General features: G+C 37.6%; 1 protein-coding gene across 4 annotated transcripts in view; it reads left to right on the top strand.

Moving 5' to 3' along the window:
- fbxl17 (F-box and leucine-rich repeat protein 17) overlaps positions 1-12194 on the top strand; it is a 749949-nt gene that overhangs the window by 23437 nt on the left and 714318 nt on the right. For all 4 annotated transcript variants that reach the window (XM_060837165.1, XM_060837173.1, XM_060837184.1 and 1 more), the window contains exon 5: positions 10325-10582. In XM_060837165.1, coding sequence (XP_060693148.1) covers positions 10325-10582 — 258 coding nt within the window. The remainder of the gene's footprint in view (positions 1-10324; positions 10583-12194) is intronic.

Raw genomic sequence — 12194 nt, 5'->3', positions numbered from 1 at the left:
AGCTCTATTTAGTATCTCCAGATGGGTAGTGACAAAATGTTTCCACAAACAGGAGTCTGGTCTGTTTCTTTTCAAAAGTGGTTAGTTTCATCATGGCTAAAAATGTAGTAATTTGTGGTTTCTGCTGTTGAATGGAAAATACTCCATGGCTTTTCTCTGTATTCATGCTTTGCAATTTTTTAATTGAAAAGTTATTTTGAACAGTTTGGAGCCGGTTTGTTGAAATTGAGTGCTTTTTTTCTTTCATAAATTTTTCACCTTAACAGCAGATGATCTGGTACACAATAATTTGTGGACAAGGCTAATATAAGTACATTAGGTTTTTTTATTTGTGCCTGCCTGTGATTTAGTTATTTGATTGGAAATGTTTATCGGAAAAGAATAAACTAGGTTCAAGGCTCAACCATATTCAGCTGTTTAATCAATGACCTTTCCCTTATTATCTAGCAGATTCTGGTAAGGATGACTGAGACCAAGTAGAACTAGGATCAAATGGTGGTTATATGCTAAATTAAAGGTGATTGGGTGTGTATATGGGAAACAAGTAATTAGTGATATAACAGTGACTGAGTTGCAATAAAAGTGATCAGAGAAGCATACTTCTTGGACTCTGTATCACCAGCATTTAGCATCTGTTATTTTACATCGGTAGCAGAGGACAATTAGATTTTGCAAGTCAAAGATTGAGAACTGAGCATCGTTACAAACAAATGTTGAATTGGAGAAAATTTAAGGCAATGATGAAATCAAAATCTGAAGTATCTGGGACTGATTACCTACCCTGGTTTTCAAAATGTGAACTTTGATGAGTAACAATACTTTGACCATACAAAGTAAAACGTGAGGTCTGCAGATGCTGGAGATCAGAGCTGAAAATGTGTTGCTGGTTAAAGCACAGCAGGTCAGGCAGCATCCAAGGAACAGGAAATTCGACGTTTCGGGCCAGAGCCCTTCATCAGGATGAAGGGCTCTGGCCCGAAACGTCGAATTTCCTGTTCCTTGGATGCTGCCTGACCTGCTGTGCTTTAACCAGCAACACATTTTCAGCTTTGACCATACAAAAGCAGGTTAAGAATCTGAGTGCAATAACTCCAAGAAGGCCAGTATTCCGTCATCAGGTTGCCCTTCATTTATCCATGAAATTTGACCCAGCTAGCTCAGAATCGATTCCTAGAGTGAACAGAACTTCTGACACTCCTGTTTATGTCTGTCAGCCAGGACCCCCTGATTAGACCAGGTTAACAACTCCAGTCAGGGAACTCCTGTTCAATGATATCCGTATGGCTGCCCCCATTCCAACCATTTCACTAGGTTGTTTTAGGAAATGGTGATAGAACATAGATCTATACAGCACAGTCCAGGCCCTTGATGTTATGTAGACCTTTAATCGTACTCGAAGTTCAAACTAATCTACATTCCCTTCACTTTACTGTCATCCATGTGCCTATCCAAGTGTCGCTTAAATGTCCCCAATGTATCTGACTCTTACTACCACTGCTGGCAGTGTATTCCACACACCCATCACACTCTGCGTAAAAATCATCTCCATAATACTAGGCAGGGGCAAATAAAAGAGAGAAACTTCAGAGAAAAAAGTACAACACAACCTGTTGACAATCTAAACGGCAATAGTCCTCAGTCAAAAGCTTTGGTGAATTTGAGTTTATATATTTGGATTAACTATTTATTGCTCCTCCAATGATTGATATTTCTGTTGCAATTTACTTTCCCCAAGAAACAGTTGAGGCTAATTTAATTGAAAACTTCAAAACTGATATGAATGACTTTTTGTTACATACATATATCAAGACTTCTGGAACCAAGGTGGATCAGTGATGTTGAGGTGTACGTTAGCTATGCTTTAAGTGAATGACTGAAGAGGCTTGAGGGATTGAATGCTGTGCTCGTTTATTTATGTGTTTCTCTCTTCAGTCCAAGTCCTAGATTTTGACACTTGAAGTATACTTTTTAATCTGCTGAAATTTCCTTCTATCTGATCCAGTCATTGAATTAACTGTACTCCATTGTCACTGGCCGAAAGCAGAACATAATTGGTTCATTTTTGGAAATGTCGGTATCTAAATTCTGCAGGTATATTTTGGTAAAAGCAACTCCAGAGGCGTCAAATGATTTAGTTAATACATAGTGATACTATTTTCTGTAACCTGATTATTGGTCTCTGTGAATCTGTGACATTTGGATTAATGGCTCATTGTTCTCTTTCTAAAATTATCTTGATTTGGATCTGTTCTTAAATAGTTCAGAATCTTGTTGCTATTTTCATGATCTCTAATTTTGTGCCAGAATATTACAAAGATTTTTGGTAGTCCAGAAGATTGGTCAAGTATTGGTCAAGACAATCACAATTGATGACTTTAGAGAAAGGAGGAAAATTGACTCAGTGAATTAGCAAGAAAAATAACATAGGAGCATTTATGCAGTTTAAAGAAATAAGCGTGGCTAAAGTAAACGTAGATTCCTTCTCAGATGAGATAGTGGAAGAAGTAAGAAATGAGGAAAAGGCAGAAATTTTGTATCAATAATTTTGAATTTGATTTTACACACTTGAAGACATAAAAATCATCCCCATAATATTAGGCAGGGGCAAATGAAAGGGAGAAACTTCTGAGGAAAAAGTATAACACAAGCTAGGGCTGTCTTTCATCCTAATGGAAATAAAGGTTGACGAATCCCCTGGACCTGATGGCCAGCATTCTCAATTCTTAAAATAAGTGGCTCCAAGAGATATTAAGTGCATTACTTCTAACCTTCCAGCATTCTTTAAATTTTGGACATGTCCCAGCAGATTGGAAAACTCTTAATTTAATCATCATTCAATAAAAGGTGGCACAGTGGTTAGCACTGCTGCCTCACAGCACCAGAGTCCCCGGTTCAATTCCCGCCTCAGGCAACTATCTGTGTGGAATTTGCACATTCTCCCCATGTCTGCGTGGGTTTCCTCTGGGTGATCTGGTTTCATCCCACAGTCCAAAAATGTGCAGGTTAGGTGAATTGGCCATGCTAAATTGCCATTAGTGTTAGGTGAAGGGGTAAGTGTAGGGGAATGGGTCTTGGGTGGGTTGCTCTTCAGAGGGTCAGTGTGGACTTGTTGGGCCGAAGGTCATGTTTCCACACTGTAAGTAATCTAATCTAATCTAATCTAAAAAAAGAGACCTAAAAGACTATAGGCCAATTAACCTAACACCCCTGAGTTGGAAAATTCTGCTTTTTATTAATAAGGAGGTCACTAAAGGACTTTGGAAATCATTATACAATCAGGCAAGCCTGTGTAGTTCTGTGAAATTGAAATTATGTTTGATGAATTTTATTAAAGCTCTTTTGAGATTTATTTGGCATGGTGGGTAAAGGGATTACAGTAAATTGTTTTTGTTTGGATTTCCTGAAGGCATTTATTAAGGTAGCTGCAAAACACAAGAATAAATCATGTTATGGGTAATAGCATAGATGGGAGAATTGGTTAACTAACAGAGTTAGGATAAATACATCATTTTCAGATTACAAACCACATCTAGTGGGGAGCTGCAAGAATTGGTGCTGGAGCCTCACCTATTGACCATCTAGATTAATGACTTGGGTGAAAAGACAGGCTGTATTTTGTAGCCAGATTTGCTGATGATAAAACATAGTCGGGAAACCAAGTTGTGAGAAGTCACAGCTTGCAAAGGGATGTGGGATAAGTTAAGTGAATGAGTAAGAAAAAAGTGGCAGGTGAAGTATAATATGGTAATGTATGAGGCTATCCATTATGATAGGAAGAACAGAACAGATAGTGCAGAATCTTACACTACAGTGTGATTTGAATATCGTTGTGCTGGATATGAATCACAAGAATTTACCACGCTATACAGGAGTGGGTTAGAGGTTGAAGCCTCCAAATCCTCCTTCCTTCTGATTCTAATCAATGTAGTTTAATATTGATCAGGCTGATATGTGTGACCAAAACACGGTTAGTGTATGGTAAATCTAAAAGTCAGCAGCAGCAGATTTTCATGGATTCAGACCAGGAGAATTAGTTGTTCACGCATACTCAAATCAGGGAGGTCTATTGCTATGTAAACATGCACCACATGCCCAAAAAAAATACAGTTAAAGAACAGAGTGCATGTCTGCAAATAATAAGAAATCAAATGTGAGTTAGCAGAGGAATCCAGTGAGATAGGTATTAAAATTCAGATAAGTTCTGAGGCACGGAGCCCAATCAGTTTGAATTGTAGAATTCTTTACGAAGTAAAGACTGTTAATCGGTCTTATAGGTAGGTCTTGGTGGCCTTTGTGATGAGGGGTTGAGTTACTTTGCAGATGAACTCAGAGGTTTTAGATTAGGTTCAAGGAGACTTTTAAAAGATGATAAGCCTTGCAGCTCTTCTCAGGCCAAAACGATGCAGCCTTCTCTCTGTTGTTGTCATGTTGTTAATGCTAGTTTGCAGATTGCCTCAAAGGTAAGATTTTGTAAGAGAAAACATTTCAAAGGTCAAGTTGTTTTAATCAAATGATGCATGGGCATTGATACCAAGTGAAAGGCAATTCATAATCTTTCACTGTAACAATGTAGTATTAATTACCTAATAAAATGCAAAATGTACAAAAGATGATGTTGTTTAGCACTTAATTGTGGGTAGCCTGTCTCAATAACAATCGTTCACATATAAACCTGGCTATTGAATGTGGAATCTTATTGTCCCTGTGTTCTTGAAGCCGTAACCATATCAGGTGTGGAACCCTGCAGAAATGCGCTGTTTAGAGATCCCCATTATGATCTCTACAGGCATCACAATACAGGTACAGGAACTAAATAGGAAGGCAAATGAATTGTTGACTGTTGTGGAGAATGTCATGCTACAATGGTACTGTGAGGCTTTATCTAGAATACTGAATTCAGTTTTATGTTCTCATTTTTATGTTCTGATCGTCTCTGGTTCGGTGTTGGCAAAACAATAAATTCAAAAACAATTGGGTTTTTGTATTCTGGGACATAATTTAAGCTGATTGGTTATATTTGAATTGTTGCCAAAACAACTCTGGTATCTATTTCACAGCCAAATGTTACAAATTTTCAATTTTTAAGTACACTCTGAGACTGCTAGCTCGTCATATGACAGGTGCTTGTAAACTCTCAGTGCCAAACAGCATTCAGTCTCTCTTAAAGGTACAGTACACGCTTTAAACTTCATAACACATGCCAGTAATTCCAGTTTTTGAAGATAATACATTGTTAGTGTAGCTTATCGATTGAACTCTAGAAGGGCTGTGGGATAGTGTTCCTGTTCTTCTTTTGTGAACTGATAACTCAGTATACATCTGACAGAAAGTAGACTTGAGTTCAGTTGCAGTTATTGATGAGCATTTGATTCCTGACTGTTGAAATAAATCATTCATATGAAGTTTTGTAAATTTTAATTCGTTGTGCAAAATGGGAAATCGAAACTTTTCACTATGAATTTAAATCCATAACATTTGTTACTTTAGCCTCACAGTTTTCAAAGATGCATGCATTCACTTAATGTGGAATAATCTGGAACAATATTGTACCTGATTTAATAATTTATTATTTACAGCAGCCCAAAATAGTGTTGCATAACTTTCCTCATGCAGTTGGCAAAATAATTTGAGAAGTCGTTTGTTCACTGAGTGAAGTAACAATTTTTGTTTAACATTCAACCTTTATTGAACTTTGAAAGATTTATTTAAAAATGGGGTTTGTTGTAATGATGCTCAATTTGAGTCTAGAACAAATGACTGAAACAGTTTTAAATGGTGGAAGTTATATGTTGGATAGAAATTTGGCATTTTTAAAAAACAGGCTATTAATTATTCTACAAGTGATGTCATCCTGGACATGACATTTTGCTTTTACAGCATGTACCTACTCATTGTTCTCACCTACATTATTTCCAACTATGGAAATCTGGAATTGAAAGATTGTCTCAGGAATGGTGATCATGAAATGAGCATTGATTGTCATAAGTACTAATCCTGAGTCACTAATTCCCCTCTGGGATAGAAACCTATCATTCTTAGCAAGCCTCGCCTACAGGGTGAATCTAGTTCCCTTAGACTCTTAAATGCCTTCTGAAATGGCCCCAGCAAACCACTCCGTTAAGTATGATTATGGATCTTCAAAAGATGCAAGTCTTGCCAATTTTGCTCGCATCCCATGAAAAAAAAATCCATTTTGCTTGTTGTTAATCTAGTTTAGTCTAAGGATTTGAATTCCAAAGTTGAGGTGCATTATGCGGTTATACAGTGTCTTGAGTATTACAGTTTTGGTATTCCTACCAAAGAAAGGATATACTTGCCGTAGAGGGAGTGCAACCAAGGTTCACTAGGTTGGCAGTATTGTTGTATGAGGAGAGATCGGTTTTACTGGGCCTGTATTCAGCAGAGTTTTGAAGAATAAAAGGGGATCTGACTGAAATGTATAAAACTCTAACAGCGTTAGATAGCCTGGATGCTGGGAGAATGTTTTCCCTGCTTGGGGTAGTTTAGAAGCAGGTGTCACCAGGTCAGAAAACAGGATAAGCCAGTTTGGACTGAGATGAGGAAGCATTTCTTCTGTCAGTCTGTGAATTCGTTGTCACAGAAGGCTTGAGACCAAGTCACTGAGTATATTCAAGAAAAAGATTGATACATTTTTAGATATTAAAGGCACCAATAGAAGATAAAGGAAGAATATGGCATTGAAATAGAACAACAGTTATAATCTTGTTAAATGGTGGAGCAATCTCAAAGGGCTGTTTATTTTTATTCCTACTCTTTGTTTTTATGTTTGTAGTTCAACATTCAAATTTATTTCACTTCTTAGAAGTGCAGAAGTTTTTATTTCGTACTTGTGAAGTTTTGTATCCTGCCTTGGTTGTCATTATCCTCAGTTAATTTCTCATAGAGTCTTACAGCTCAGAGGCAGACCCTTTCACCCAAAGTGGTACATGCTGACCAAAATGTCCATCTATGCTAACCCCATTTCTCTGCACTTGGCCCATATCCTTCTAAACTTTTCCTATCTATGTATTTGTCCAAATGTCTTTTAAATGTTGTTAACATACCCGCCACAACAACTTTTGCTGGCAACTCTTTCCATGTGTGTACCACCCTCTGTGTAAAAAGGTTGCCCCCTAGGTTCCCTTTCATTCTTTATCCTCTAAACTTAAAACTGATGCCCTCTAGTCTGTGATTCCCCAGCCCTGGGAAAAAGACTGAGTGCACTCACCCTATTCATGCCTCTCATAATTTTACACACTTTCATAAGATCCCACTTTCAGTCTCCTCTGCTTGAAAGAAAAAAGTCCTAGCTTGTCCAACCTCTCAGACTGTCGATTCCTGGCAACAACCTTGTAAATTTCTTTTGCACTTTTTCCAGTTTCAGCACATCCTATAAGATGAACAAAACTGAACATGATACTTCAAGTGCAGCATTATCAATGTGCTATACAACTGCAACATAACTTCCCAACTTCTATATACATTGTTCTGACTGATGAAAGCTAGTGTGCCAAAAGCCGCCTTCACTGCTCTACCTGTGAATCCATTTTCAGAGAACTGTGCAACTGAACTCCAAGGTTCCTCTGTTCCACTACATTCCTTAAGGCCCTACGTTCACTGTGAAACTCCTCCCTTGATTAGACTTTCCAAAATCAAGACCTCGCACTTATCTATATTAAACTCCATTTGATATTTCTCAACCCACTTCCCCAGCTGATCAAGATCCTGCTACAATTTCTGATAAACTTCCTCACTGTGCACAATACCACCTATTTTAGTGATATCTGCAAACTTACTAATCATGCCTTGTATATTCTCATCCAAATCATTGATATAGATAACAAAGAGTAATGGGCCCAGCACCAACCCCTGAGGCACTCTACCAATCACAGGCCTCCAGTCCGACAAGCATTCTTCCACTATTCCCCTCATCCTACCATCAAGCCAATTGTATGTCCAATTTTCCAGCTCTCCCTGGATTCCATGCGATCTAATCTTCGAGAGCAGCCGACCATGTGGCGCCTTCATCAAAGATCTCTAACAAATTTGTGCGGCATGATCTCCTATGCTGACTGCTCCAAATCAAACCCTGTCTTTCCAAATGCATGTATATCTTATCTCAAAATCTTCTCAAGTAACTTATCTACCAGTGATGTTAGGCTTACTGGTTGATAGTTCCCAGGTTTTTCTTCCTCTTAGAAATACCTCAATTTGCCTTCTGTTCTTGTATATGGGCATAAAATCTGCTATCCTCCAGTCTACTGGGACCTCATTCATGACTAACGATGATGCAAAGATATCAGCCAGGGCCCCACAAATTCTTCCCTAGCCTCTTGTAGTTTTCTTGCATGTATTTAATCAGAACCAGGAGATTTATCCACTTTCCATACATTCTAATGTGTAATAGTTGATGAACCCTTAATTTAAGATTTAACTGAGAACTTGACTGTCTTGATGATAACTTTGATTGTGTTTGCTTAATTGAGGTTGTTTCAGGATCAGGAATTATCAAAGGGAATGTGATGAGGTCCAAACATCAAAAATATGCTCTTTTACAAGAGAGGTTTCCTCTAATGACTTTTAAATTAAAATCAAACAAGTAACTGCAGACCCCTGTGGTATCGATGGAAGGCTGTTTATACTGAGATGTTTACTACACAAAAAGCATATATCTGAATTGATTCACCTTGTTTTCCATTTAGAAGAGTCTAGGAAGAGCAAGTTTTTAATGAAGTTCATTTCAAAAATACATTGTTCAGTTCAGAAGGCAACAGTATTGAGTTTTGGACCAAGTTTTGTTTCTCTCTGAGGTGAATGATTCAGGGTAGTTCAGGATCTTAAAACCAAGTAAATTCAAGCACTCAGATTTGTGAACAATTCTGTTGGCTTTGAAATAGACTCATAGGATTGTCTTCACAGTCCATGTCAGGGAAACTCAAATCAGTTGAGAATTCAGATAGTAATTTTGCTGGATATGAGTCTTAGTAATAGTGTCTAAAAGCATGATAAAACACGCAGCAGAACAAAATGTTAACATTTTTCTCGCTCTCATATATCTTAAATAAACAATTTTTAGGAAGTTCTATATAATATATTTCAATTGTTAAAGAAAGTTTACAGATTCGCATAAGTACAAGAAAGCATAGGAACAGGCCCTTCTGCCTACCATGCCAATGCCATTTATTGCCCACGTGCAGTTTTTATCCCTCTGATTGCATCCTGTTCATGTGTCAAAATACACCTTAGATGTTGCTTACATACCTGTTTCCACCACCTCCATTGTTAATATGTTCCAGGCACCCATCACCTTCCGTGTGAAGGGTTTTCCCTGCACTTCTTCCCTTAAACATTCTCCCTCTCACCTTGAACGCGAGTTGTCTTCCAGCCTCTGACTGTCCAACCTATCAGTGCCACTTATAATTTTGTAGAGCATTATCAGGTAGTCCCTCCACCTTTCCAATGAATATGTCTGTAATTAATAAGACAGAAAGAATAAACATGATCTATCAAGACAGGTTTCACTCTGGGATATGATGTCAACTTGCATCATTAGTTGGAATTAGCTAGTTAGGAAAACTGCTCATTATTGTGTTCGCACAGCTTGATGGGCCAAAGTGGAGTTGACTTTTCTTTTGATGTATTCTGCTTGTGTTACACCTGTGAGTAAAAAATGAGGTCTGCAGATGCTGGAGATCACAGCTGCAAATGTGTTGCTGGTCAAAGCACAGCAGGCCAGGCAGCATCTCAGGAATAGAGAATTCGACGTTTCGAGCATAAGCCCTTCATCAGGAATAATGATCAGATTACACCTGTGATAAGAGTACTTAATGTTGCACTGAAAGTTAAGTGTCCTTTTTGTTCCAAGATGTAATGTTTTATTAACCATATGTTACAAAATGAGGCATTCTAATATACTCATACAGGTCGTTCCACTATAATGTGTTTCGTTAATGCAAGTTCTCCGTAACGCGATGGACAAGCTGTTTCTAAAACTTGAACTTTTAAAACGAGTGTTGGCTGGAACACGATTACGTCGCCAACATTTTAAGTGCTGTTTCTAGATTGTGCAAGAACACAACCATCACGTTATAGAAGAACATGTACTTGATAACAACAGCTATAGGTTAACATGAGAGGCTTTGTGATTTTATTAGATTTTTTGTTGTGATCATTTCCTGCACGTAGTATTTTCTTTCAGTCCAAGGAAGTTTCAGTCTTGAACAAGCTGTGTTTTGATATGATGTTCAAAAGCTAATAGTGATTCATTTAATTTTTGAATGCATTATTTTAAAAATAAATCATTTGTCATCTTGTTTTTTGGCAGATCACCGATGATGTGCTTATGCGAATTGCATCAAAGAATAGAAACACAATCCAAATTAATGTTTCTGATTGTCGGAGTATTTCTGATACAGGAGTGAGTTCCATAGCATCGCAAAGTCCAGGACTGCAGAAATACATTGCATATCGATGCAAACAACTCAGTGACATTTCTCTCATTGCAATTGCTTGCCATTGCCCTTTTCTACAGAAAGTACATGTGGGAAACCAGGATAAGCTTACGGATGAATCCTTGCAGCAGGTTTTCACTTTATTGCTTGTTAATATTATGTTTCAAGTTTTCATTTGACAGCTTTTTGAATTTATTGAAAACAGTAGTTTCATTGATAATGTTTCAACAATCAAAATAACATTTTAGTGTGCACAATTCACAGAATAAGTTTGTAACATCTTGCAGATTGATTATAAATTTAATGATCCTTTAATCATTTAAGATCAGATTAGTTATTTCTTTTTTATTAAAATTATTAAACTACAGAAAAATTACTGGCAAGCTGTTTCATGAATTTAAAAACATGATGTAAATTTTTGAAGCAAAAATTTATATATTGAATTTTTAAGCAAGTGGGATGATGTCATTGCTTTAGATCCAATCTGTACTATACATGAAAGGGTGGGAGGCACATGTGTTTTTTGATTTTTTTTTCTTATTTTCACTCTCATTGTTTCAGATATTTTGCCTCTTTATTTGATGCTGTAGAAACATGGCTTAATTTGGCTCTTTACAGTTTCAGATATCATACTTTTTAACTTGAAACCCACTGCTGTGGACACAGAATGTTTTCATTTTTTTTCTGTCCCTCATTACTTTAAAGAGCAGTTTAAAATGGACAGTTTTTTTAACCAAGGTTTTTTTTCAACAGACCTCCTAGGTCAGTGCATACATGATGTGAAAGAGACATTAATAACAGGAATTATTGGAAGGTTGCATTATTTCCTCTGATTTTGAGCAGGGAATTTTGCAACATTGAAGCCTTTAGGCCATTAAGGCTTTCTGGTAGTCCCCTGAAAAATACAAAAGCAAATTGTATTTGTTGCACCATGGGATCTTATTTTAGACTAGCTGCTGAATCCTTCTGCTGTGGAGAGGATAGAACAAGGATGTGACTGTTTAACTTGCTCAGTTGCTATTGACCTGACATAATGAGTCTGCAGAAGGATTTAGGAGAAAGTGAGGAATGCAGATGCAGGAGTATCAGAGTTGAAAAGTGTGGCGTTGGAAAAGCACAGCAGGTCAGGCAGCATCTGAGGAGCAGGAGAGTCGAGTTTTTCGGTCAAAAGCCCATTCCTGATGAAGGGCTTCCTGATGAACGTTGGCTCTCCTCCTTGGATGCTGCCTGACCTGCTGTGCTTTTGCAGCACCAAACATTTTGACTGAAGAGGGATATAGGCAGATTAAGTGTGTGGATGGAAACTTGGTTGATGGAATGTGGGAAAATGTCAGGTTATGCGCTTTGTCGGGAAAAATAAAGGAGTTAAATGTTATTTAAATGGAGAAGGATTGCAGAAAGGTTCAGAACAGAGGGATTTTGGGAGTACTAATGGATAAATCACAAAATCTGCAGGTCATAGGAAAAGCAAATCGGATACCATCTTTTATACTTTTTTTTGGAGTAAAAAGTAGGACATCTTGCTAAAACCGTCCAAGGTACTAATCACACCACAGCTGGAACACTGTTGACAGTTTTGGGTCTGTTATTTGAAGAAATGTATATGGTATTAGAGACAATCCAGAGAAGATTTGTGATGTTGATTCTGGGTTTGACGTGATTTTCTTAAGAGAAGAGGTTGAGTGGGTCAGGCCTGTACTCCAGTATTGGAGTTTAGAAAAATAAGAGCACCCTTACTGAAAC

Source organism: Hemiscyllium ocellatum, chromosome 2 (genome assembly GCF_020745735.1).
Source record: "Hemiscyllium ocellatum isolate sHemOce1 chromosome 2, sHemOce1.pat.X.cur, whole genome shotgun sequence".
Taxonomy (NCBI): domain Eukaryota; kingdom Metazoa; phylum Chordata; class Chondrichthyes; order Orectolobiformes; family Hemiscylliidae; genus Hemiscyllium; species Hemiscyllium ocellatum.
Note: the sequence above shows the minus strand (reverse complement) of the source record. Positions and strands in the feature narration are given on the sequence as shown.